The sequence below is a fragment of the Neovison vison genome, chromosome 5, assembly GCF_020171115.1.
Source record: "Neovison vison isolate M4711 chromosome 5, ASM_NN_V1, whole genome shotgun sequence".
NCBI classification, from domain to species: Eukaryota; Metazoa; Chordata; class Mammalia; order Carnivora; family Mustelidae; genus Neogale; species Neogale vison.
This window is the reverse complement of record NC_058095.1, coordinates 90,330,234-90,357,573: the sequence shown is the minus strand read 5'-3', so window position 1 is coordinate 90,357,573 and position 27,340 is coordinate 90,330,234. Positions and strand designations below refer to the sequence as shown.

Here is a 27,340-nt window from a genome sequence, read left to right as displayed (position 1 = left end):
CCACCCCGGCACCCGGGGAAGGAGAATGTTTAAGCAACTCTAGGTAGGGTGTACTCACTGACATGAGGAATTTCTGTTTTGTAATGCAGGTAGAGAGGGTAGACTTCCATTTGCACCATAAATAAAACAGCCATTCATGTTTCCAGCTTGTTAACACCAGCATACTATGAACCCTTTTCCTTGAAAATCACATGGTATCAATTTCATGCCGGTGGCAAAGTGCCCTAGTTGACAGACATCCTGCAGTTGCTCAAATCTTTTCTCCTCCACATTCTTTCCTTTCTCCCACAACAGATTCCCTCTACATCAGCCCCCCTAGTACCACAAGACACCAAGAGGAGTTCAGACTGAGGGCAAGCATGGAGCCGTTCTGGGCTCTACTGCAAGTCTGATTTCTATAAAAAGGCATTTAGAAAACAAGGAGCAATGTTGCCATTTTGCCTTTAATGGAAAAGTGGCTAGCGGTTAGAGTAAAAAAAAAAAAAAAATCATTTTGTTTAAAAAAATCTCTACCAACTTCTAGGCAATCACTGGGTTTTCAGAAATACACATACACTTGAAAACCAATAGTACGTATAAAAATAAACTTTGAATGTGCAATGAAAAAGGGAGGTCCCCAGTCTTTTTCAGCTGCACAAATGCACAGTAAAAAGGAGCCAAGTTGGTGTGAGATGGGTTTACCCCAGTGCAGAGGGGGATTTCACTTTGGAAGACAGAGCCTGTTTGAAGCGCCTCTTGAGGTCTTGCATGTTGGGAGAGCGCGGCCGGGGAATGATGGAGGCCCTCCTCCTCTCCCCGCTGAGGCTGTGCAGCTTGCTCACCTCTTTACAGAGATGCTGAAACACATCACAGACGTCCTCATAGTTTTCACTGGTGGAAATTTCAAGGAACAGGCTGCCCAGTTCATTGGCCAGTTGAATGCCATCATGTGTTTGCACCTGACGGGCATGGAGAAGGTCTCCCTTGTTTCCCACGATGATGACAGGGGCCCTAGAGTCAGGGTGGACCTTCCGGATGTGGTGGTAAAGGGGGCGGATGGACTGGTAGCTGTCATAGTCTGTGATGGAGTAGACCAGCAGAAAGCCCTCTGCCCACTGCACGCACTTGGACAGGGAATCAACTACTTGGGTCAGGTTGTCTTGGACCTGAAAAAGATCAAAATGAGTTTGGATCAAGGAAGCCCTCAGTGGGAGAGGACTCAAAATAACATCAGAGCAATGCTTGCAAAAACGCATTCAAAAGAGAAATCTTAAATACAGTTTGCAGATGCTACCTAACTTCTGCAGGAGGCGGCTTTGGGTGCAGGAAGAGCAAGCTCCCTGCCTGGGTTATTTTATGGCTGTTGCCAATGCATTATCCTTAAACCCCTGCTTGGCGGATATTCTGTGGCGAGCCCTGGCTGACTGCAGAATGACTTCAATAAGAACTTTCAAAGAAGAATGGCGCAATCTTTAGGGAACTGAAAATAAACAAAACTTTGAAAATAAGCCAAGATAAATATCTTTTCCCAAGCCCATAAAAATATTTTTAGCATGTCCTTTTGAGAATGTTACAGAAACAAATTCCTTCTTTCTGTTCTTCCACAAGACCTTTCCTCCCTCCAAGGGAGAGCAATTAATAACTTGTTAATCAAGTTAAATTCCTGACTGCTTGCCAGGGGGTTATCTGGTTGCAATTAACTACTTGAGGGAACAGTTAAAAACAGAAGCACTCTTGCTGTCCTTGCTAGGGGATAGGACTCGCTCAGGAATCATACCACCAACAGTTCAGTTAATGGGTTCATGGCCCGGATCTGAAAAAAGCGGTGAGCCCCAACCCGGCAAGTTGTGAGTGATGTCTCACCCAGAGCTGCTGCAAAGAGACTGTTACCTATCTCTCCCCTTTGGAGATGCTGGACTGGAGGAAGCTGCCAGTCTAACCATCCACTCACCCTGTCCCCACCAGGAGGGTTGCTAACAGCCCCCCTGCAGACAGCCCAGGCCTTCACGGAAATGCCAAACAGGTGTGTTTACACATCTTGCTCCTGCTGGGGAGCCACCGGGTGTGTGGGAGGTGGTAAGCTGTTTTGCTTCGGGCTGTCCTTACCTGGATGCCCCCGGGGGTGTCCTGGATCTGCAGGGATAGCTGGTCTCCCTCGATGTAGACCAGCCGTGAATACAATTTGCCTGAAGGATGAAGGAGAGTTTGCTTTAAAAATTCGTACACACGTATCAGAAAAAAGAAAATCGGAGGATGCGGCCACAAAAAGCACAGAACACGAAATTATTCTAACCTGTATTCGGTTCATAATCGCCGATGAATCTCTTGGTCAGGAAGCGCACGATCATTGCTGAAAAGCAAAAATAGGAAAAGCAGTTAAATCAGTTAAATAGGACAAAACAGTAAAGCCGGGACGGTCTCGTGGAAAAGGAGAGGGCACCGGGCCGCAGAACAGCGGGTATTGCCCACGTTGCAAAGCTCTGCAAAGCCAAAGGTGCGGCCGTGGCGGTCTCCCACGGGTTTTGCGGCTGGTGTGACCGCAGGTGTCCACCTGCCGCGCCAGCCCCCCTCCTCCTGCAGGGGGCAAGTCAGGAGAGAGCCCAGGAGTAGACGCCCCGGGGAAGCAGCGGGGAAAGCGGGCTGGCAGCGGAGAGCGGTGGCTGGCGCGGAAACTTCCAGGTTCTTCCTGGCGCTCCAGTCCCCTCCCCTCCGCCCAGAGCTCCGGCTCTTCCCCAACGCCCGGTCGTCCCCGCGCGGCCCCCTGGGTACTCACCGCTCTTGCCCACCCGGCCGGCGCCCAGCACGGCCAGCTTGATGTCCTTGGGCAGGAGGCAGTCGGAGGAAGACTCGGGGATGGGCGCGAGCAAACAGTGCCCAGACATGGTTGGCGGCCGCATGGAGAGCGCGTCTGTCGAGCGGGTCCCGCCACTGAGAGCGCAAGCCGGCCAAGGCCGGCCTCGGGCGCAGCGGAGCGGTTCGCGAGCAGACAGCGTAGGAACACAGGTGCGCGGGGACCGCGGCGTCCGACAGAGCTGGCAGGGTGGGCGGTTTTTAAAGGGCTGGGCGCGCGCCGTGGGGGCGGGGCGGCCACCTCCGGCCCCGCCCCTTCCCGCCCCTTCCCGCAGCGGCCGGGAAGGCCGACGCAGGAGAGACAAGTGGCGGGGCGCCGGGGGCGGACGCACCCCCTCACCGCCTGCCGCGCTCCGCCCCGGGCCCCAGAAGGACCGCCACCGTCCCGCGAGCGTGTGGGAGGCCTCTCGTCAGGCTGTGCCGGCGCCGCCCTGGGGGCCCTCCACCCCGCAGAGGCTAGCCCGGGTCACTAGACCAGTGGGTGAACCCGAGATCAGTTATGAACTGCGGGAGGGAAGAAAGAGGAAAAAGTGCCATAAGTCGGATGTTTCTGCAACAATGGGAGGGATAAATTCCTGTTGGGTCTGTTGCCCTTTTTATTTTCATAAGATGCTGAGGGGTGAGATTACTAAGGAAAAAGGAGGAGGGTAAAGCCCTGAATTAGGAGTTAAGGGAACTGCAGTCACTGTGACTTTGCTCCAGGTTTGTGAAGCCTTGGGTCAGTAATTGCTGCTCAGGCTCCAACCTCAGACCCTCCCTGCTGGCCTTGGTTTAATCCGCTCATTAGTGAACACTCAATACACACTCCATCCTCTGGGAGCTTTGGCTCTTTGGACTAATTCTCTGTCATTAATACTGTCCTATGCACTTGAGTCATGCATTTGCTTTTATTATTCACGTACTTTTTTTAAAAAAAAGATTTTATTTAACAGAGACAACACAAGAGAGGGAGAAGCAGGCTTCCCACTGAACAGGTAGCCTGATAAGGGGCTGCATCCCAGGACCTCACTGGGATCATGATCACGAAGGCAGACTCTTTTTTTTTTTTTTTTTAAAGATTTTATTTTATTTATTTGACAGAGAGAGATCACAAGCAGACAGAGAGGCAGGCAGAGAGAGAGGGAAGCAGGCTCCCCGCTGAGCAGAGAGCCCGATGCGGGACTCGATCCCAGGACCCCGAGATCATGACCCGAGCTGAAGGCAGCGGCTTAGCCCACTGAGCCACCCAGGCGCCCACGAAGGCAGACTCTTAACCAACTGAGCCACCCAGATGCCCCCAAGCATTTACTTCCAAGTGTAAAATGAACTTTAGGATAAGGATGGGGGGTTGGAAGAAGGGGACACAAAAGAGAAAAATGGCCTGGTCTTGGGTTTGGGGAGCCCACCATAGTAAGGCAGAAGGCTTGGGATTTGATCCTTACAGGTTAGAACTTCATGCTTCTGGCCTCCAGTATACCAGCCTCATATGTTGAATTGCCTAATGGAGGGCCCCATCCTTATCGCTTTCTCTGTCTTGGTTGAATTAGTTAGCTTTTGCTGCAAACTGCTGGAAACTTAATGGCTTAAAACAGCAATCTCCCTTAGTTGCTCACCTGTGTAGGTCAGTGGGTACGTTGTCCTTATCTAGGCCAGACTCAGTTGACCTCGGCTGGGCCCTTTCATGTATCTGCAAAGAGCTCGGAGCGGGGGATGGTAGCTGGCCAGCTGTCAGCAGTGATGGGGGAGGGGCAGTGGCAGATTCACAAGTCTGAGTCCACCCACCCACACACACACTGGCTGGCTAAGGTTTGCTCTCCCCATGGCTGAGCAGGTTTCAGAGTGAAAAGGCCTCTTGAGCCCTACTCCAGGGTGGAAACCGTAACCTCTGCTGCAGTCACAATTCCAGCCCAAATTCAAAGAGAGGGGAAGGGATCCACTCCACTCCTCCGCGGAGGGCACTGAAATCACATTTGAAAGGGCTGGGTGGCTCAGTCGGTTAATCATCGAGTTCTTGGTCTCCACTCAGGGGCTCAGGTCATAATCTCTGGGTTGGGAGATGGAGCCCTGCCTTAGACTCACCCCTCAGTGGGGATTCTGCTTCCTCTCCCTCTGTCCTCCTCTCCCCTCCTCCGGGCTCATGCACTACCTATCTCTCTGAAATAAATATTTTAAAGAGAAAAGAAAGGGCTGGGTGGGATGCAGAGAGGGATAGAGAATGGAATCCACTTTCAGCAACCAGCTACACGAATGCATGTTTCCCTCCATCTACTCAGAATTCCAAGCCAGCAACCTGGGAGCCATCCTTGACTCCAACCACTCTCACTTCAAGTTCCACCATTTCTATTGCCTACACCCCTTGGCATCTCCCCCTTTCTAGCCCCACTGCTTTCTTCACCTCTCAGGTGAATTCTTCAGGACTCCCGCTGTAGACTAGGACTAGATGAGGACTTGTTTACTTGCTCCTCTCTTGGAAGCTTTCTTCGATCGGCCATCCCTGCCCCTTTCTCCCAGTTGCTCCCTCTTAGGACACTCTTAGCAGCACTGATCTCAACTGTCACTTTCTGTAAAATTTGTTTCGTGAGTGTCTCAGCGGGGATGGGGAGGGGCACAGGGGCAGAGACTCTAGCTTGTGTCTTTAGCACCAGCACATAGTGACACCCTGGACTTAGAAGGTCCTTTGTTCATTGATCAACTTTCTGAATGAATAAATGATGTCTTCACTGTGTGAACTGGAGAAGAAAGGAATCATATGTGTAACCATTATCCCAATAGCTTGGTTTTGAGAGCAACCTACTCTCGAGAGAAAGTGTTCCAGGAAATGTCCTGAGATGAACTGTTGTATTTTAGTTGCACTGACTTTTGGCAGCTTACAAGGCAATCCCCTTCTGTTCAACTTCAGTTTAACTGGAAAGACTTAAAGCAGGGCACCTCATTCCTTGACAGGGGAGAGAGAACCATAAAGACAGTTACTATTTATAGAACAACCATGAAACTATTAGGCTCCAGGGATCCTTCAGCTCTTCAGTGATAGGGGTCCAAGTTGTTGGGTCCCAGTTGCTCTTGGCTCTCTTTGAACACAAAATGGCCCCTGTTTCACCAAACATCAAGTCGTCACCAAAGCAAGGGAGAGTGGGACTCTATTCATCTCCATTATGAAATAAAATAATTCTCAGAACCCAGCAGACTTTCTCTTACCTCTCAGTCTCCAGTACTGAGAAGCTGAGAGTTTATCCAAGTACTAGCAAAAAAGACTGGGATTGTCACTACCTTAGAACAACCCTAACTCCTCCCCAGGAGCTAGCAGACAACTTGCTCCCCCATTAAAAATCAAGAAATAGAAGAACGGGTCACTGTTGAGCAAGAATCACTCAACTCTGCCACAAACACCTTTCACTCTCCTGGGATTAAAAGGCAGAACTGTCAAGGGAAAAGAGAGCACTTTCTTGGCTGAATCTTGGACTTACCGCTACACCTCATTCCATATCCTACATTCCTGTCAGGAGTTAAGATCATTTTAGTTTAAGGTCGCCCAATAAGTAAGATTCCTATGACTGTTCTCTGTCCACTGATAATTACGTTCCATTTTGCATTCACATTCTCACCTTTGCTCAGAGCTCAAAATGTTATTTCATTCTCCTTGGAAAGCTCTTTGCATTTGCAAACAGACAAGATAATCCATGACCTTTTAATACAGACAGTATCTTACTGAACAGTTGCTGAACATTATAAATAGCATTGCCTAAATTGTTGCTACTTGAGTTCTATTTCATCTTGGACTTCTTTGTGTCCAGAGTTATGTAAAAGTGTACTGCAACCAATGTAGCACAGGCATACTGAAGTGGTTTTTAAAATGATAATGGAAATGCGTAGGCACAGATATGGATACACAAATCCTATGGGTGTTCAGAACTAGTATGAAGGGCAGAATTCTGTAATTTGCAAGTAACAGCCTTGGGAAGTTATTAACCCTTTATCAGCTAAATTAGCTTGATTGCTAGTCCTGAGGCAAAGCTGCCAAGGGTCCTCCTCCAGTTCAAGAACCCCTCTCCACCATCCATCCCCTCCTAATACCAACTCTTTGTGTGTATCCTAAATCCTTGAACAATGAACTTACTGGAGACTCACAGACTACCTTTAGGTAATTTCACCAGAATAAAAATTGTGCTTTCCTACTAGCTCCCTAGTTTATTTCAACAGTCAAAATTACTGAAAATCTACTCGCTGCAAGGCTCCTCTAAGTGCTGGTACAGAATACAAAGAACAGCTAATTTTATATTACCAATCATCTACTGAGGGAATGACAAGGTATAAAACATTCCTGCCTGCCTTCACAGACATCTCCATAGTGAAATTAATTATTCTTTTTAAGATTTTATTTATTTGACAGAGAGATCACAAGTACGCAGAGAAGCAGGCAGAGAGGGGGGAAGCAGGCTCCCCGCTGAGAAGAGAGCCCAATGCGGGGCTCAATCCCAGGACTCTGAGATCACAACCCGAGCTGAAGGCAGAGGCTCAACCCACTGAGCCACCCAGGTGCCCCGAAATTAATTATTCTTCATAAATTTGTCAAAAAATTCCATTTCTTTTTTAATCTAAACCTGTAAAGTGGGTTATCTCCTAAACTGAGGTTCAGACAAGGTTAGTTATTTACCTGAAGTCATTGAGCCATTCAGTAGGAGACACTCCAACCCCTCTGATTTCTCATCTTGGCATTTTCCATCAATGCAAAAAGCAGGATGAAAACACTCTGGTCATGTAAAAGGAAATGACCAAGCAGGTCGGGGTGCCAACTCCCAACAGACTGCCATAGGGAGAATTAAATCTGAATGGGGGAGAGAGGTGGTGGTAACCAGGGAAAGCTATAGGAAGAAATGGCCTGGTCTCTGAGCATGAGTAATATTTGGTAGGTGGAAACAGAAGGTGGGAGATGGCATGTCAAGTTGAAGGAACAGCATGAGCAAAATCCTGAAAGTAGAAGTATGATACAAGTCTGGGGAGCTCTGAGTAGTATCAAACATTAGAAGGATGGGGTGGATGGTCCAAAAAGTTGGGGACCAGACTGTGGATGGCAATGCATTATATGCCCAGGGATTTATCTAGAGGTTATGTAAAGCCACTAATCTCTTAAGGAGGGTAACCCTGACTGTAATAGGGTTAGTGTTACGAGCATTTAACGAACAGAGTATCATCTCACTCTCAAGATCTTAGAACTGTTTACTTATTCATTTTCCATAAGAAATTATTTTGAACCTCCTCACTCAGGAGCAAGAAGTTCAATCACATCCTCAATTTGAGCTAGGCCATCACTTCATTTAGAATAGAGTACCTCACTGCATTCTTTTCCCAATCAAATGATTTTCATAAATCCCAATCTTGCAAGGGAAGTAGGTGTCAAAGCATTTTCTCTATGCTTTTTCCACTTGGGTCTTTATGAGCTAGCCTGTCAATCCTCACCACACACATTTGCAGTTTGAAAAGAACAATACAGAAACCCTGGGCTTATTCACTCCTCTGTAAACTTTCTGCTTCAGCAATACGAGCTGCAGATGCTGCCTCATTGCTATTACTCATAACCAAGTAACTTGTCTCACAGATTCTGGGAAAGCTTTTGTATGAACAATACCAATTGTTTTCCTTTAAGTGGGGGTGGGATAAACACGTGTATTCCAAATCTAATTGTCTTCTCTTGTGCTCAAAAAGATAAACCTACTTCGTTATCAACTTTTATTTCTAAGTTTTAGCAAAATTGTTTTTTTCTACTTTTTTCCTCTATCATAGTAGAGAGAAAAGGTTGACTCTAGGGAGAATACAGTAGATATGAAACTGGGGTTTTTTCTGCCACAACATTGAGTGTAATTTTATTCAGCCCTTGGGATCAGGCTCAACTGAACTAAAACAGAAGTTCTCAAATGTACCTGGCTAGATCAGAAAAGATAAAATCGAATTCAAGGAGCCATGCACCTTCATTTACCATCATGGCTCTAATTTAAGAATAGGGCAGAAAGTTTAACATGGAACATTTTTCTTCATCCTCCCCAAGTGTAGAAAAGGGAATTGTACAGTAAGATTCTTTTATAATTCTACAATCTGTAACAGTTTCTCATTATTTAAAAGGACCTGCACTTCAAGGCAGGCACATAATTTATCAGCACACACACATTACTCAAAGCTAGAGAGTTTGATGCAATTTGTTTCTCCAATAATAAAACCTCTCCAAACTAATCTGTGTATTTCCAGGATATCCAGATGGAGCTGCCCAAGAGGGAACTGGAAATAGAGGTTCAGAGAACTTAAGTTCTGAAATTTGAGTCTCAAGTATATTAGAGATGACTAAATACATAGATCAGTGGTTCTCAAACTTCAGCAAGCATCAGTCACCCAGAGAGGTTCTGAAGTGTGGGGCTCATCTCCAGAATTTGTTTAGTAGGCCCACATTTTTTTTTTTTAAAGATTTTTTATTTATTTATTTGACAGAGAGAGATTACAAGTAGGCAGAGAGGCAGGGAGAGAGAGAGGAGGAAGCAGGCTCCCTGCTGAGCAGAGAGCCCGATGCAGGACTCGATCCCAGGACCCTGGGATCATGACCTGAGCTGAAGGCAGTGGCTTAACCCACTGAGCCACCCAGGCGCCCCAGTAGGCCCACATTTTTAACAAGCTCCCAAAAAATGTTGACAACCACTGGAGCCTACAGCAAAGCCTGACCTATTGACGCTGAGACCTAAGCCAAAACCAAGTCAGACCGCACTCCAATACTAAAAATAAACTTTATGTACATTCACGGTACCACTATCGCCATTCACAGTGCTTTAGAAAACTGCCACATCATATATCAGTTGAAGAGTTCACTTTATGATGACCTGCCCTAAGAACTCCCCTAAACTAGTTATATTTACAGCCCTTTTTTCTCAATATTCACCTTCACCAGCCCTCCTGAATTGAGGGACCCGATCCTCTGCCATGTCTTTTGTCACAATTGTCATCTGGTGTCATAGGTCCTATGTGCATAAAGGACCTCTGGGAATCATTTGGTACAATCCCTATACACATATAGATAATACCCTCATTTTACATGGGGCAACAGGAAGGTTAATACAAACTGCTGAAAACTGAATAAAGCTTGAGGTTTCCTGATCTTTCCACATCATGTAGGAGACTTAATAATCTCAATTACACATGAACAAAATTGTTATGAGACCTTTAAAATCCAAATCACTCTAGTTTGGTGAGGTCCATAGGAAAACAAGATTAAACATACAAACAGAAATTGGAAAATGTCTGCCGCACCTGGGTGGCTCAACTGGTTAAGCATTTGCCTTTGGCTCAGGTCATGATCCCAGGATCTTGAGACTCAGCCCATCAGGTTCCCTGCTGGCAGTGAGCCAGCTTCTCCTTCTCCTCCCAGCTTGTGCTACCTCTCTCAAATTTTAAAAATCTAAAACAAGGGGCGCCTGGGTGGCTCAGTGGGTTAAGCCTCTGCCTTTGGCTCAGGTCGTGATCTCAGGGTCCTGGGATCGAGTCCCGCGTCGGGCTCTCTGCTCAGCAGGGAGCCTGCTTCCCCCTTTCTCTGCCTGCCTCTCTGCCTACTTGTGATCTTTCTCTGTCAGATAAATAAAATCTTAAAAAAAAAAAATCTAAAACAAAAAAACGTTAAAAAACAAAATAGGCAGTGCTTTCCTCAATTCAAAACACATTTATGAAGGGGCACCTGGGTGGCTCAGTGGGTTAAGCCTCTGCCTTTGGCTCAGGTCATGATCTCAGGGTCTTGGGATCTATGCTCTACGCTCAGCAGGGAGCCTGCTTCCTCCTCTCTCTGCCTACTTGTGATCTCTTGTCAAATAAATTAAAAAATTTTTTTTTAAATTATGAAATACTTATGGGGTGCCTGGGTGGCCCAGTGGGTTAAGCCTCTGCCTTCAGCTTGCGTCAGGATCTCGGGGTCCTGGGATCAAGTCCTGTGTTGGGCTCTCTGCTTGGTGGGGAGCCTGTTTGCCCCTCTCTGCCTGCCTCCCTGCCTACTTGTGATCTCTGTCAGATAAATAAAATCTTTAAAAAAATAAATAAAAGAAATACTTATTATGTGCCAGGACCCAGGAGGACATACTAAGAGTTTTTTAACCCCAGATCTAATGTGAAGATCAAGTTTTTAAAAATTGTGAACACACCTGTAGTGGGAACAGGCATAAGGGATTTATTCTACCATTCCAAACCATAATTTCTCTTCTCTGATTCCAAGCACTTCCATTCATTCCTCTCCATAAATTACTTTTATCAGGGAAGGCTCACCTATGACACTCAAGGTGAACAAGGGACTATCAGGAATTCACCAACTTTTTAAAGTACAGGTATTTCAGGGAAAGATACAAGTACAAAGGAACTGGGGAAAGCAAGCAATTCCAAGAACCAAAATTTTCCCCAAGAGCCAGAGCAACATACAAGAAAACCGTAACAGGAAATGATAGGGAAAACAATTTAGTAGGAACCAAACAGAGTGCTTTAAATCATCTATTTTTAAATAGTACTCTTCAAAGGCAAGTTTTTTAACCTCACAACACAGCTATTTAAGGCAGGATACAATTCTAAGACTCAACTTTCCCTAAGCTTAAATGCAATGCAACAGATAACGTATTTTTAAAATTCTTTTCTCTTTGGGATTTGGAGAGACTATTTTCCAACCACAAATATTTTTAAAGTAATATCTGGCAGTTTTCTAACCAACGGAGTATATTCTTTTCTATGATAAACCATCTCAGATCTTTCAGCAAGAAAAAAGCCACTAAGTTTGAATAAAGACATCACCCAAAGAATTAGGACACAAAGTTTGCTTTAAATATTTTTTCGGGAAAAGATACTACACTTCTACTCAATTAAGAGAAACAATTTTACAGTCTTGAGGTCTTTTATTTTCTTTTTATTTATCATGCCATGAATTCATAGGGAATGGGTTCCAGCAGTTCGGGCTCTTTTCCATTGGTTCTCACAAAATGTGCTTCTCTGGGTGGAGCAGGCTATTGAAAATAAAAAAAAAAAACAAAAAGAAAAAAACCAAGGGAACAATTACATCAGGGACGTGTTCAGTTTTGAACTGTACTCAGAAACAAAGAAATAAAATACTCAATTCATTCGCTTTCATATGAAAACTACTGAGCAAGTTTTAAATTTCCGAAGATTAATAGCAAAAACCATCTTGTCAAGCACTTACCTGACGCTTCAGCTGAACCCAAGTACCTTTCTCTTTGGCTTCCTTCTTTTTCTGATCATTTTCCTTTACACGCTTCAGGAAGCTATCTCGGCTCTTTGAATGTTTAATATGCTCAATGCGGACATTAATTCTCTTGGCAAGAATCTTGCCCCTGGGGAGAATCAACATTACTATAAATGCTTCAGCCAAAATTTAACCAAGTCCGATTTTATTTAGCAATTTCATTTATTAAATAAATCATAAACCTTTTACCTACAAATAGGATTACACAGCAAGGTGATGGCTAATTTATAATCATTAATCGTGCTAGAAGAAACCTCGAAGCAAACACCTCCACTTTTTTTTCCTTTTTAAATATTTATTTGCTGGGGTGCCTGGGTGGCTCAGCCGTTGAGCATACCACTCTCAGGTCACCATCCCAGCGTCATGGGACTGAGCCATTTTCAGGATCTACACTCAGCAAGGTGTCTGCTGGAGATTCTCTCTCTTCTATCCCTCTGCCCCTCCCCACGCTGCTCACGTTCTCTCTAAAAATAAAAGGTTTATTGGGGGCAGGGGGAGTCTTTTTTTTTTTTTTTTAAAGATTTTATTTATTTATTTGACAGAGAGAAATCACAAGTAGATGGAGAGGCAGGCAGAGAGAGAGAGGGAAGCAGGCTCCCTGCTGAGCAGAGAGCCCAATGCGGGACTCGATCCCAGGACCCTGAGATCATGACCTGAGCCGAAAGCAGCGGCTTAACCACTGAGCCACCCAGGCGCAGGGGGAGTCTTAAGCAGACTCCATGCTGATTATGGAGACTGACTCGAGGCTCCATCCCACAAGCCAAGCCAAAACCAAGAGTTAGATACTTAATGGACTGTGCCACCCACACATCACCAAACACCTCCACTTTCAAGCCTCCTCTTTTTTAAAAAAGACTTTATTTATGTATTTGACAGATCACAAGTAGGCCAGGGCAGGGGCAGGCTCCCTGCTGAGCAGAGAGGCCGATGCAAGGCTCATGATCCCAGTACTCTGAGATCATGACCTAGGCCGAAGGCAGAGGCTTTAACCCACTGAGCCACCCAGGCGCCCCTCAAGCCTCCTTTTAATGAGGTGACAGACCTTGAAATACCATAAGCCAAAACCAAATCAGTAACTGAATTTACTACTTACACTTCTTTTTAGATATTGAAAACTAGAACTGCTAACACCAAACCCTAATAAAACTTTCCATTAAGTCTAGTTCAATGTGTTTCCTCTGACAGGATACAAGGCAAACACCCAGTTTGCTTGAGTTTTAAAAGGATGTTTCCTTTGCCCCACTTGAATGACCAATAAAGACATAAGTCCAATTGGCAAAGTGAAAAGGGGGTATGAGGGAATACTAATCTGCTAAAAAGAACTCTGACATTACTTACTTTACTTGTTTGTTTACAACAATACCAACAGCATGCTGAGTAACATTGTAGACTCTTCCAGTTTTGCCATGGTAACATTTGTGGGGCATTCCCTTTTGAACAGTGCCCATTCCCTGTTAAGGAAGGAGATGAAAGTTATGCCAGCATTTCCCCTTCCTTTTACATCCTGACTCTTATTAAAGTAACTAAGATACTCTAAAAATTTTTTCTTCCAAATGGCAACTCAAGAGCTTTCAGAGCCGGTGAAATGTGTTTTTCACACTGCTTCAAGCAATCAAAAAGACAATCATCATTAAGCTCCAGAGTACCAGGATACATTTAAATACTGGTCACAAAAGAACTTTTACTGTTTATTTTAAAAAATAACAATCTCCATCTCTGTCTCCATCAATAATTCATTTTGCACCAAAGTATTATGCCTTTCTGTTATTAACAAACTCCTGATTTTTTTCACAACCCAATAACAAACAAGTTAGGAGAAAATTCTTAGATTCTGGAATAGCACTTCAGAGACTGGTTTCTGAATTAAATGAGCCATTCTACACTTAAGAGCTCTTATTCAGACCGAAGATTTTTCCCTATTCAGGAGAATAAAAAGCCAACAGATGCAACATACATTTGAATTCCAATATTAGATTAAACTTTTCTACCTTCTAATATTATTCTGTAGGTTATTCACCTAATTTTAGAATTTACCTTGATGTCCACAATATCACCTTTCTTGTAGATTCGCATGTATGTGGCCAAAGGAACAACTCCTGCACCGAAAAAAGTCAGTATCGTCAGTATCAAGATTGACGTCTACCTTATTAAAAAAAAAAAAAGTAAGCTAACTAGCTTTCAACATATTTTATCTTTGACAGTTTTATTTTTAAATCTTGTTTGTAAGAAACTACTATATATATGAAATTTATGCTTTTTATTTATTACAAAAACATGTTAGGTGCTGGTTAATTACTGCCATCTAGTAAGAATGCATTGTACGAATGTATGCCATGTTTGCTCTCACAGGAGGGTAAATTTACTTACCATGTTTTCTAAAAGGCCTAGAGAACATGTACCGGGTACCTCTCCTCTTTCCCTTTGTGTTGGTCATTTTGGCAAATTACTGAAAACAAAGTATAAAACAGTCAAATGCAAATGCAAAACTGACATTTGTCTTTTTTTTTTTTTTTTTAAAGATTTTATTTATTATTTATTTGACAGTAGGCAGAGAGGCGGGCAGAGAGAGGGGGAAACAGGCTCCCCAATGAACAGAGAGCCTGGTGCGGGGCTCGATCCCAGGACCCTGGGATCATGACCTGAGCCAAAGGCAGAGGCTTTAACCCAATGAGCCACCCAGGCACCCCTCAGCCCTGCATTTTTATATGGTAGATTAAACCCCTTCTCTTACTGACTTTTTTTTTTTTTTGGTGACAGTGTATCTTACACAACAATCTGTTAACTGTCATGAATCCAAATCACTTCCTGTTTATTTCTGACTACTTACCCCATCACTCACTAATAAACATATGTAGAGTTGAAGGGGAAAAACACAGGCTTTATAACTTCTGACCTAATTCTGACTGAGATTCTGCCACTTGCTCCCCTGGGAAATTTATATTTAAACCCTGATCCTCATCTGCAAAATGGGAGTTAAAACTCTTACAATCAACTGCGGTAAAATCTACAAAGCATTCACGAAGTTCTAGCCTATTTGCTTAACCACAGTAAGTTCATTATCATTATCTAAGAATTCACAAATACAGGCAATTTCACATGCAATCTTTCACTATTCCTCAAAAGTTTGAAACAACAGGTTTTATTGCTCTAGGTCATTCAAGGGCAGAACTACCATTACTGAAAACTACTTCTACCACAAGGTTTGTGGTATGTAAATCAGGCTTAACCAGACTGGATTGTAACATAATTCAGTCTCTTATTAACAGTTCTTTTTTTAAAGATTTATTTGAGGGAGAATGAGAGAGCACACCAGAAGGGGGAACAGCAGAGGGAGGAGAAGCCCTGAGTCACCAAGGTACCCTTTTATCAACATTTCTTAAAGAAGAGAGACTCCAAAGTACCTTAGTCATTAGCTTGAGAGGTATGGAAACACGTTTCACCTAACTCACCAAAGCCAAATCACTGATGCAACAAACGCTTCCATTACTTTTTTAAAAAGATAACTAAGCATCTATCAAGTGCCAGATATTCTACTTTGATCCTCAAATTCTCTACATTTGTGTCAATTCATACCAAAATGTCAAGTTCATAAACAAGGAGAGATACTCTGCAGGCTCAAATCACTAGTAATAATTAACGCAGGACACAGCAATGCTGTAGATTCTGTAACAGGACCCACTGAAAAATGCAACCGGCAGTCTGCTCAACTCTGGTAGCTACCACTTACAGAAGGGGGGGGGTGAGGAAAAAAAAGGAAAGAAAAGGGTGATTAAGGGGTAATTCAAGGACTTTCTCCCTAAGATTCCAAATGAAATCCTAGCTATTCACATGCCACCCCAGCGTTAACAAAACCGTATTCGTGGCAACATGGAAGCGCCTGAAAGCACTTTCCGTTTGTCCAAATGCGATCTGGGACTCCCACTTTAAACGGGATTAATTTCACACACTGAAGCCAAGTGATCTACAGCTCTTATAATGAAAGGCATCCTCTCTGTTCTGGGACCACGAGCCCAGGTTTTCAAACCCCAGGCTTCATGGAGGTTCAAGTCCATGTCTTTACACCCGTAAAATCATTCTTATCACCCCATAAGCCCCTATCCAACAGCATCACAAGTTTAGACTTTACAAGACTAGCAAAAACACCATACTGAAGAGTTCGAAAAGCACTGGGCCATGCGGCTGCACAAAGCCTGTCCGAAGACCTAGAACACTGAGGCTGAAGCCATGGGGACACAGGAAAAACAAATTCTTTCTCAGACTGACCCGCACTGCCTCACCCCAGTGGCTCGGCTTCGCTTTTCTCGGGTCTCTCCCTTCTTAGGGCCGCGGCCTTGCCGTCCGGTCCTCAGCCCCCGGCCGACGCCCGGCCCAGGCCACTCCTGTTCTGGACGAACATAGCTCCACCACCCAGGTCAGTGGGACCCGGACAGACTAGACCGTCTCTCTAGGACCTGAATGCACGACCGCAGCGGCCTCAGGATCAGTACTCGAGTCTGTGGGACACGCGGCACCACGAGCCACGCGCAGGTCCTACCTGGAAGATGGCGGTTCCGGCCGAAAAGAAGGAGGTGGGGCCGCAGCTCGCGCCTTAGAAGGGCCTCCGGGCTGCCCAGAGCACTGCCTGAAAGAAATGCCAGGGTAAAGTAACTCTTCTGGGAAAGGGGATCTTCTCAGGGAACAAGGGGAGGCTGGCAGAATATTTTTCTTTCTTGTGAAAAAAAGGCTATAAGCCAACTCAAGCTAACACTTGGGTCTTTCCGGACAGCCCGGAAAGGGGCCTTCAAGGCCGTCAATCACGACGTCCACGACCCAAGCGTGCTGACGTTCGCCTTTGCGTCGAGCCTTCGCCGGAAGCGCGCTTGTGTTGGTGGCTCTGGGCACCCCGGAGAGGTTGGTGTGACGGCGTCTAATCATTTTGCGGGGCTTCTAACTGCTCTGTTTGTTTGCAGAAATGGTTACGTGGGCACAAAAGAGAAACTATAATTAGGCAAGCATATTAACCAGTTTCTGTATCTTTCAAAATCTTTTTTTTCCCGGTGAGCCAAGATATACCACGTTCTTGCTAGTGTGTGCGTAAATGTTATATCGTTTTGAAAGCAGTTTGGCAAACAAAGTAAAACTGCAGATTTTTAAATACTGTACCCTAGTATTTTGCTTCTAAGTGTATATCTCGTCGAAACTTTGACAGGGAAATCAGGATGTGCGTAACACCACGGTCAGTAAAAGCAGAAAATTAGCACTATCCACCGAAGAGAATACTGTAATGAGATGTTCATATAAAAGGATATGTCAGTAAATCAATACTAGACCCAGAAATTTGAGACAAAAAGAGGAAGGCGTAGAACGTACATAGTATGACAATCTATATACAATTTTATTTTTATTTTTTTTAATGCTGTGTTTTGTTTTGTTTTGTTTTGTTTTAAGATTTTATTTATTTATTTGACAGAGAGAGAGAGATCACAAGCAGGCAGGGAGGCAGGAAGCAGGCTCTCTGCAGAGCAGAGAGCCCCGATGTGGGGCTCGATCCCAGGACTCTGGGATCATGACCTGAGCCGAAGGCAGAGGCTTTAACCCACTGAGCCCCTATACATAGAATTTTAATACATGTGAAACAGTACCATATGTTGTTTAGGTGTGTGTGCATACGTAGTGGAAGCAGTCAAGAAATAAAAGAGGATAAAAATCGAATTTAGGAATCTATTTCACGTCCACGAGAGAAGGAACTATAAGAGAGGTTTTTACTATCTTGACCGTTAGTAAGCTGAGTATTGGGAAATATAGGTAGCCCTTGTTTTATTCACTTTTTTGATATGCATTTCTTTTAAAGATTTTGTCTATTTATTTGTCAGAAACAGCACAAACGAGGGAGTGGCAGGCAGGAGAAGCCCGCTACCTGCTGAGCAAGGAGCTTGATGTGGGATTCGATCTCAGGGCCCTAGGATCATGACCCGAGCCACCCAGGCATTCCGATTTGTATTTTTAGAAGCGTGTTTTAGAGTAGTGTTAGATTTATTTTTTAAAATTTTTGAGAAAATAGTAACAGAATTTCTGTATATCTGGTACCCAGTTTCCCCTATTAACATTTTATGTTAGTATGGGACATTTGTTACTGTTAGTGGACCAATTTTTTACATTATTGATAACTAAAATCCATTGTTTATTCAGATTTCCTTCATTTATTCAGACGTCCTAATATTCTTTTTCTGTTAGGATTCCATCCAGAATACCACATTATATGTAATTATCATGTCTTGTGCTGTGGCGCTTCCTCAGACTTGCCTTGTTTTTGATAAGCTTGACAGTTTGAGGAGTACTGGTCAGGTATTTCACAGCATGCCCCAATACTGGAATTTGTCTGATGCTTTTCTCATTGGATTATTTTTATGACATATTTTCTAAAAGCTAAGCAACAAAAATCTTAATCTGTTTGAATTTAAATAATATTACTCCACTGATGTTTCACGTTTATTTGACTTACTCTCCTGATGCATTTGGATTTGTAATTTCTTAAAAACTGCATAGGCTCCAGAATTTTGATTTTTATATATCCTGTGACTGTAGTCTTTAGCCTTGAGCTCACTTTCTCAAGAACTTGAGAAATCAGGAGCCAGTCTTCATCAATTCCTTTTAGTACATTGACTCCTCCTCCTTAACTGTAACTAATAATTCCCTTTAGCTTCTATATTCTTCCTTATCTGGCTTAATTTTTCGTAGCCATTATTACAGTCACTCCATCTCAACTAACTCAAGTCAGTCTTCCCTATCACTCTCCTAACGAATGTACCACCTGAGGTAAAAGCAACCTCTGTTTTCTTCAACACATAGTTTCAAGAATTAAGATATGTCACATAAAAATCAAGATTTCTGGCTCCTCTTGAAAAAGGATGTGGCGACATACATGGGATTGATAGTTTGGGTGGTAGCAATCCAGTGGTCATCTCATTTAGATTGGATATATATTCTTGAGTTTTATCACCACTGAGCCTACTTCACTTGTTTCCTTGTCTTGCCCCTGTGGCATTTGAGCTTTAAGCCCCTGCCATATTCATGCTCAACAATTCTCAAGTGGCGCCTAACATCCCCACTGCAGTTCCCAAGTTAGTTTACTTACCTACTCTCTGTAAAGTTTATCTCACATTTTTTTCTTCAATAACCAAATCTTCCATTCCTTTTCTTCACCTTTTTTATCAGCTGATAATTGCTTCACTTTTATCCCTGTATGAACCTGTTTTGACCTTTCCACCCAAAACCCACAACTCTCTCCTTCCACCTTCCTGGCTCTACTTGACCTCATCTTTCCTTCTACACTGCTCCATATTTTCTTCGACCAACCTTTTAAAAAAAGAATCATTTGAGATGGCTGTTTCTGTACAACAAAAACTGTCCGATTTCAGCAAGGTCGTATGGCTAACCTAATACATGAACACTACTATTTCTTATCTCCTGTTGTGTTTCACTTTAATCTGATTTCTGCCCTGGTTGTGCCACTAAAGCTGCTTCCACGTTACCTAAACCAGAAGGTGTTCTCTCTTCATGTCTTTCTTCACCTCTCAGAGCCTTTGGCCATTCCCTCCTTGAAACACTATCCTTTCTAACCACTTCACAGCCTATTTTGCTGGTTTTCTTTAATCTTCTTGTCTTCTAAATAATGGGCTACCTCAGGACTTGGAACTAGTTCCCCTGCTCTTCTGTTTCTCCATTCTCTTCTTGGGGAATTCTATGTATACCTGTAATTTTAAATGATGTCTTTATCCTTCTTACTACCAGATGTATTTTTTAAATTCAGGACTTTTCTCAAAACTATTCAGAGTAACAACTATTCTTGGATACCCTTCAATATCTCAAAGTTAGTGTCCACAATAAAACTTATGATTTCCACTCCCATCCCGGTTTTCAGTCCAGTGTTTCCCATGTCAGTAAATAACATAAACCAGAATCCTTGGTTTCATTTTTATTTATTTTATTTATTTTTTTTAAAGATTTTATTTATTTATTTGACAGAGAGATCACAAGCAGACAGAGAGGTAGGCAGAGAGGGAGATAGAGGGAACAGGCTCCCTGCTGAGCAGAGAGCCCAATGCGGGACTCGATCCCAGGACCCCGAGATCATGACCTGAGCCGAAGGCAGCGGCTTAACGCACTGAGCCACCCAGGCGCCCCTTGGTTTCATTTTTAAGTTTTCCTTCCCCCACCATATCCAGTCCATCAGCAAATTTTGTCCCAGTTCCACCTGCAAAATGTATTTACAGATGGCCTGCCTCTTTCCATCTCTGCCAGCACCACTAGAATCTTGCTCGAACTAGCAATGGATCCATTAAGGTCACCTTTTTCTCTCTTCCTTCTGCTCTGTGCATTTTCTACATAGTAGCCAAAGCATAAGGAATAATGTGGAGGACATTAGGAGAAGGAAAGGAAAAGTGAATTGGGGGAAATCAGAGGGAGAGACAAACCATGAAAGACTGTTGGCTCTGAGAAACAAACAGGGTTTTGGGGGGTATAGGTGAGCCTGTGGTGGGTATTAAGGAGGGCACATATTGCATGGAGCATTGGGTGTGGTGCATAAACAATGAATCTTGGAACACTGAAAAAATAAAATTAAATTAAAAAAATAAAGAAATGTAAACCTGATTGTGTCATGACTTTGCTTAAAGTCTTCCAGAGACTTTCTCTTAACAGTAAAGTCTAAGTTCATTACCTTGGTTTACAAGGTCCTGCATAAACCAGTTCTTGGTTATCTTCTCAGGTTTGCTTTGTTCCTGCCCCAATTCACTGTAGTTGCCACTGCCTTCTGTGTAGTTTCTGACCCTGGCCAGGTCTTTCTAACCTCAATGGCTTTGTGCCTCCTCTTCCCTTGCCTTTCAGATGGCTCATTCTTTCTCATCGTTTTGTTTCCTAAACATTAACATACTACATTGCTTTATATATCTACATGGTTAGGAATTTAGAAAGATACTTAGGTTATAAAGCAAATCCAAATGTGACCAAAATATTTGCAATTACTTCTATTTTAGGTAACTAAAAAAAAAAAAAAACTTTGTCCTAGGAAAAATTCAATTCTAAGTCAGTAGTTCTGTTTTTTAGCATATTTCTTTATTTACCCACTCATCAGTTGGTCCAGGCTAAGGGTAACTAAAATCATATTACTTTTAGCCTAAGAAAATCATAATTAAGAAAATAAAAATAATAGTAAAACAAATCCAGAATTAAATGTGTCCTTGCTGTGACCCATCATTTTAGACTTTGTACATTGTTTTTTTTTTGTACATTGTTCTTGACTTAAGTGAATATAAGTAAATATTTGAAGCCTAGTATGATGTGTATATATGTGTGTATACATGCATATACATGGACATGTGTATATACATACATATACATAGACGTGTATGTATGTATGTATACATGAGACATATTTTAATTATACGCACTAAAATGTACAGATCCTAATCACAACATTTCTTGCTTTTTTTTTTTTTTTTAAAGACTTTATTTATTTATTTTACAGAGAGACAGATCACAAGTAGGCAGAGAGGCAGGCAGAGAGAGAGAGAGAAGCAGGCTCCCTGCCGAGCAGAGAGCCCGATGTGGGACTCGATCCCAGGACCTTGGGATCACGACCCAAGCTGAAGGCAGAGGCTTTAACCCACCGAGCCACCCAGACTCCCCTAAACATTTTTTTCTAAAAATTTTATTTATTTGTCAGAGAGAGAGAAAGCACACAAGCAGGAGAAGCAGCAGGCAGAGGAAGAAGCAGCCTCCTGGCTGGGCAAGGAGCCTGATGCAGGACTCTATCCCAGGACCCTGGGATCATGATGACCTAAACCAAAGGCAGACTCTTAACCAACTGAGCCACCCCAACATCCCCAAGTGGATAATTTTTGACTAACTTTTATAATTTTGTAACCAGTATTTCCAACAGAGGTATAGAGCATTGTCATCCCTATGGAAAATTCCCTGATTCTCCTTTCCAGCCTTTTCAACGGGTCCTCTTCCTCACCAGAACCGCCCAATATTTTGATTTCTATAATTGTGGACTTATTTTGCCTATTCTTAAGTTTCATATAAATGATACCTTACAGTGTGTACTCTTGTTTGTATGGCTCTTTTTGTTCAGCCTGTTTTTAAGATTCCATCATGTCATAGGTACCAATAGTTCAATTCCTTTTTAATGCTAAGTAGTATTCCACTATGTGAATATACTACAAATTATGTATACATTCTTCTCTTCATGGAAATTGGGTTGTTTGCAATTTTTTGATACTATGAATGAAACTGTCATAAACATTTTGTGAATATGTTTTAACCTGTTGGGAAAATATCCGGATTTTACATTGCTTAACCATAAGGTAGGTGTGTGTCTAACTTCATAAAAAATTACCAAATGGATTTTCAAAGTGAACCCCCCATTATAGTACCATTTTCCTCTAAAGAGAGTAAGGCATTTTACTACAGGCTTTTAAAATCGGTTTGTATACCTATCTCTTATCATACACGTCTGAAAACCAGAGTGGTTCCCTGACTCTCTAATAGTCCGTTTGTCTCTACTTTGAGATCATTAGTGTAAAAAGAATAAGAAAAGCATTGAAACTTAAAAAGAAAAATTGTGAAGTAAATTAAATGTGGTAAGAAGGAAAACGAAAAATTCATTCAATATTTATTAGCGTCTAGATTACATCAGGTTACTGCCCTGAGTGATGAGACTATAAATATGAATAAAACATGACCCTCACCCTCAATGACTCCACAAAGAGTTTGGTGGAAGAGAGAAGTGAGTGCATTCCAATATTCTAAATGGTATAATAGAGGACACTGAACATGACCAGGATGGCCATTCCACGGGTGATGCCATGCACCTACCTTAGAGGAAGGGAATGGATGGGAGATGAACCCCTGGACAGAAAAGAAGTTTCCCTGAGAGGTTGAACTTGATGAAAGAGTAACTCTTTGACCATAGAGCAAGTAGTAAGAGTATTTTAGGCAGAGGGTATTTTAACTTCTATTAGAGCACAGAGGCGAATGACAATTTTAAAAAACTCAGAAAAATGAAAGTCATCCAATAGCTTTAGAAAATAAGGTCAACAAATGACTAGGAATGTGACTTATTAAAATGAGGGAAATTAATACTTTTGTAGCAGGCTTGAATAAAATACTAAACAAAACCCATAACTTTTGGTTATTAAACTAAAGTCACAGCTCTATTTCTATTTTCGTGTTTCCTCCTGTGAAGGGAGGGATTTTAATAAGGTATATGTTTTGTTCTATTTTGGTTTTCAGAGGACATTGGCAGTTTAGCTCCAGCAGGACAGATTTTCTAAACTAGAAGGAAACCTGGATCCATCCTCTCTGTGTGAGGCGGTGGTGGGGAACTCCATAGGAGTATGAATCAACTCCTTTCGATGTGCCCTTTGTCTTGGTAGACTGGTAGGAGAACAATTTCAAATGAGAACTGATTAGGAATTTCTAGTGTAGAAAGTCTGTAATGAGAATTCTTGTCTCCAGGGAAATGTCATTGTAATGATAAGTAATGGGGACTGAAATACTCTGAATAATTGAAAAGCACAGTGAAGAATAATTACATAAAATAATCTTTTTTCCATAAAAATTTTCATTTGAGATCCTCAGAAGCCAGGGGCGGGGTAATGAACAAGATAAAATCCACTTTTTTTAATCAAAGAGGGAAAGATTGCACTCTTCCACGGCTTGATTTTCTACCTGAAAATAGTGAAGCATAAACAGACTTGTGACCATGTGAGTGGATATTCACATAGAATCTCAGCTCCCTAAACAATGGCCTCATTGTCTGCATCCAGATTATTCTGTTCCCAAATCCTGCTTTTTCCTCCAGCTTCTAAAATATCTTCAACACTCTTAGATGTTAAGGCCAGTGCAGCCTATGGAAGAACCTAGTCAAATATCAAGTGTGCAGACAGGAAAGTGTTGCAGTGCAGGTTGGCAAAGCCATTGCAGTGATTTATGGAAGCCCAGTTATGTTAAGACTGTAAAACACAATTTGGAAAAGTGAAAACGGATAAAATGTAGAGTTTTGTGGTAGGTAAAAAACATATAGTGGACTGTTGAACTTGTAGTAAATTCAGGGAGACTGATCAGTTGGGGTCAACAAATCCTTACTCTGAATGATTACTCCATCCCTTGGAACTGTCCACATCTCTTCACAGCAAACTTATATTTTGTTTTTGTAACGAATGAGGAGGTTCATGCTCTGTTCCCGCACACATGCTTCATAATGATTTAGAAATGAGGGCTGACAAATAAATTTCATGTCTTTTGTTAGCTCTGATTGATTTATTGATTGATTATGGCTACCTGGACCTGAGTTAAGATGTTTCTGAGGCCAGTTTCAGGCTTACTAAACAGCAAAGATTATTAATGTCCAATGGGGGATCACTGAAGAAAAAGACCTCCTATGCCATGTCCTTGTTACCTCTGGCTTAAAAAACTGGTAGTAAGAGAAGTAGTTCACTGGCAGAGTCCAGGGCTGGCCCAGACATGGAATCAGGCCAGAAGATAGTGTGGGGACGTGGCTTATTATGGGGGAGGGATGGGCACATTGCAAGAGGGTCCCTAAATCAAAGCTAGAAAGAAGATATCTTTTTCCACTGGTGTGGAGGTGGGCAGGAAATAAGAGTTTTGGAGTCAGACAGACCAGATTCTTTATTCTGTCTCTTCCTAAAGTCTGTTTCTTTGTCCTTTAAGGGGAGCACAGGTCATCATTTGGGAAGAGCTTATATTTATAATTCCACACAAGATACTGAACGTAGAACGTCTTTTCCATTTTGTACAGCACTGACACTGGTACGTATAAAGCATCTCATCTCCCTTGCTCTCCTCTATAGCTTCTCCTCTCATAGTCCAAGTGTTTTCACAGTCTGGTCTGTGGACCCCTGGGTGTCTCTGAGACCTTTGCAAGGGATGTGTGAGGTCAAAATTTATTTTCAGAATAGTGTTGAGACATTATTTGCCTTTGATACTACATTGACATTATTCTGATGATGCAAAAGCAATAATGGGAAAAACAGCTTAGAGCTTTACTATGAATCAAGGCTGTGGCACTGGTCGTTATTGTACTTGTCACCACCATGCACTCTTAGGGTCAAAAAAGAAAAAAAGCCAGTTCTCTTAATAATATGCTAGATAAGGGCAGTAAAAATCATTAATTTTAATTGATCTCCATCCCTGAGTACACATCTTTTTAACAAATTGTGTGACATAAAATGGGAACCATGTATAAAACACTTTTGCTATAAAACCAGGACAACAATTGTCTGGAGGGAAAGCACCTGTTTTGTTGTTTGTGTTGAAAGCTGAACTCACCACCACTTTTTGCCACTGAACACTATTTGTACTTTCAAGAACAACAGATAAACTATGTCTAGTCAGAGTTGCATGTTTGGCTGACATTTTCTGATCAATGAATTTAGCCAGACTCTTGCTACTCCAAGGGAAACAGCTGACAATAGTGCCAATGAAAACTTGAGCTTTTGAGTAGAGATTACCATTTTAGAAAACTTGTATCCACCACTGTGAGCCTGACAGCATCCTACAACTTAGATAACTTTCTGATTAGATCATTGGTGATATGAACCATTAGAGTTGGTTTTATGTAATTAAATGTGTCAACATTTAGATTATCGGCCTGAGTGAGCCATATTTTCAGATGACCGTTACATAATGTTACAAAGGAAGGAATGGGAAAAGACCATTTGCAGTGTAAGACCAAGAGATTTTAATGTGCCGGTATGAAGATGTCACCGATAGCATTTCAGATTTCACACCGCAACTACTCTTTTTTTAAAAAATCTGCCATTTGTTGAGTGTTGGTGTAGTATCTAATAAGATTAGCCGCAGTTACCTGAAAAAGTTATGAAAATGCTCCTCCCTCTTATAGCATACCTGTGAGAGACTGGATTTTCTTCATGTACTTCAAACAAATAACATACGACAGTAGATTCAGTGCGGAAGCAGACATGAGTGTCCAGCTGTTTTTGATTGAGGCAGACCTTAAGATTATCCCCAAAAGGTAACAAAATGCCACAGTTCTCACCAAGTGATGCAGTGAAGAAGAAATGTAATGAAAAAAGTTTACTGTGGAAAATATGGTTATTTGTCATAAAAAGATGTCATGTTATCATGTCTGAGGCTTCTATTTTTAAATAAATTGATGAATATTCTTTTTTTAAAGATTTTTTATTTCCTTATTTGACAGACAAAGATCACAAGTAGGCAGAGAGGCAGGCAGAGAGAGAGAGAGGAGGAAGCAGGCTCCCCGCTGAGCAGAGAGCCCGATGCAGGGCTCGATCCCAGGACCCCGAGATCATGACCTGAGCCGAAGGCAGAGACTTTAACCCACTGAGCCACCCAGGCACCCCTAAATTGATGAATATTCTTAGAAATTACTCATTTTAATTTCTAATATGGTAAATAGCGATAGACAAAAATTCTTATAAACAAAAATTTCCAATTGGCCCCTATTCATTTTTAAGAGGTAGAGGGGTTCTAAGACCAAAAAGTTTAAGAATACTGTCCTAGTCCCCTACTTCAGCAACTGCTGGGTGTGCCTTGACCCCCTGAGGAGAGCCAGGGATGTCACCGTAAGTTCTGGAACTCATCTCCATTCATAGCAAACTTTGACTATTACACTACTAGGGTGGGTCTCAGATCAAAATATGCAGGTTCCCATAGTAATCTTGCTTCTTCAGAGTTATTCCGGAACATGGACACATGGGGTTATTTCCATTTTACTTTGTGAATTCTGAGCAAGCCATGGTACAATTTTGCTGACTTGCCTTGAGTGGCCGGTCTTCAATTTTTAATTTATCCCATAATTAAACTGATCCTGCTTCACTATTACTCTGTCATGTCCCCCGATTGCCAGTGCAACTGCTTATTAGCCAAACATGTCAAATTTTGTGGAAAATCAGGTAGGGAACTAGCACTTGGTTGTGCTTGTTAAAATTCATCTTCGAAACACTTTAAAAAGAAACCCACAAAAGTTTTCTCGAAACCATCTTTCTGGTTGTCAAATGAAATAGGTGAGCAATTAGGCTTCTGTCCTATGAGAGATTCAGAATTTTCTGCTGACTGGCATAGTGTCCTGTCTCAACCTCTGAGCTATTACTCAGGTACTTGGCTGTTCTCTGATGCAATAATAAGAATCTGCGGTTGAAGTATTTTAACTACCGTACTTGCAGACAAAAGACTAAAACATTTTTAGCCATTAGAAAAATTACTCTGGCTATGGTTTCATTTATG

At 42.4% G+C, this 27,340-nt stretch overlaps 2 protein-coding genes and 2 non-coding genes across 6 annotated transcripts; all 4 read right to left on the bottom strand.

Moving 5' to 3' along the window:
- Nucleotides 1–424: 424 nt before the first annotated feature.
- On the bottom strand, nucleotides 425–3,021 carry LOC122906956 (ras-like protein family member 11A). Its single transcript, XM_044249472.1, has 4 exons — nucleotides 2,753–3,021; nucleotides 2,273–2,329; nucleotides 2,086–2,165; nucleotides 425–1,145 (listed from the first exon to the last, which is right to left on the bottom strand). The coding sequence occupies exons 1-4, from the start codon at nucleotides 2,874–2,876 to the stop codon at nucleotides 678–680; spliced, it is 729 nt and encodes a 242-aa protein (XP_044105407.1). The 5' UTR covers nucleotides 2,877–3,021; the 3' UTR covers nucleotides 425–677.
- Nucleotides 3,022–11,685: 8,664 nt separating this feature from the next.
- On the bottom strand, nucleotides 11,686–16,661 carry RPL21 (ribosomal protein L21). 3 transcript variants are annotated; one of them, XM_044249473.1, is made up of 6 exons: nucleotides 16,605–16,661; nucleotides 14,438–14,516; nucleotides 14,105–14,166; nucleotides 13,409–13,521; nucleotides 12,008–12,158; nucleotides 11,686–11,813 (listed from the first exon to the last, which is right to left on the bottom strand). In XM_044249473.1, exons 2-6 carry the CDS (start codon nucleotides 14,502–14,504, stop codon nucleotides 11,724–11,726), a joined length of 483 nt encoding a protein of 160 aa, XP_044105408.1. In that variant the 5' UTR covers nucleotides 14,505–14,516; nucleotides 16,605–16,661; the 3' UTR covers nucleotides 11,686–11,723. The 3 variants fall into 3 exon arrangements, with proteins under 3 accessions (XP_044105408.1, XP_044105409.1, XP_044105410.1); XM_044249474.1 differs by lacking the exon at nucleotides 16,605–16,661 and adding an exon at nucleotides 16,334–16,572; XM_044249475.1 differs by lacking the exon at nucleotides 16,605–16,661 and adding an exon at nucleotides 16,348–16,572.
- LOC122908136 lies at nucleotides 13,238–13,364 on the bottom strand. Its single transcript, XR_006384915.1, has one exon. It is a non-coding gene; the product is annotated as a small nucleolar RNA SNORA27 (small nucleolar RNA).
- Nucleotides 13,637–13,707, bottom strand: LOC122908112. The gene has a single exon (XR_006384892.1). It is a non-coding gene; the product is annotated as a small nucleolar RNA SNORD102 (small nucleolar RNA).
- Nucleotides 16,662–27,340: the final 10,679 nt, after the last annotated feature.

Coding starts and splice junctions, on each gene's coding strand:
- LOC122906956 (XM_044249472.1), bottom strand. CDS start 2,876: ATGCGGCCGCCAACCATGTCTGGGCACTGTTTGCTCGCGCCCATCCCC. Junction 2,166..2,272: donor CGATTATGAACCGAATACAG/GTTAGAATAATT, acceptor TTCATCCTTCAG/GCAAATTGTATTCACGGCTG. Junction 1,146..2,085: donor ACACCCCCGGGGGCATCCAG/GTAAGGACAGCC, acceptor GATCTTTTTCAG/GTCCAAGACAACCTGACCCA.
- RPL21 (XM_044249473.1), bottom strand. CDS start 14,504: ATGACCAACACAAAGGGAAAGAGGAGAGGTACCCGGTACATGTTCTCT. Junction 14,167..14,437: donor TAGGCCTTTTAGAAAACATG/GTAAGTAAATTT, acceptor TTTTCGGTGCAG/GAGTTGTTCCTTTGGCCACA. Junction 13,522..14,104: donor GTGATATTGTGGACATCAAG/GTAAATTCTAAA, acceptor CTTCCTTAACAG/GGAATGGGCACTGTTCAAAA.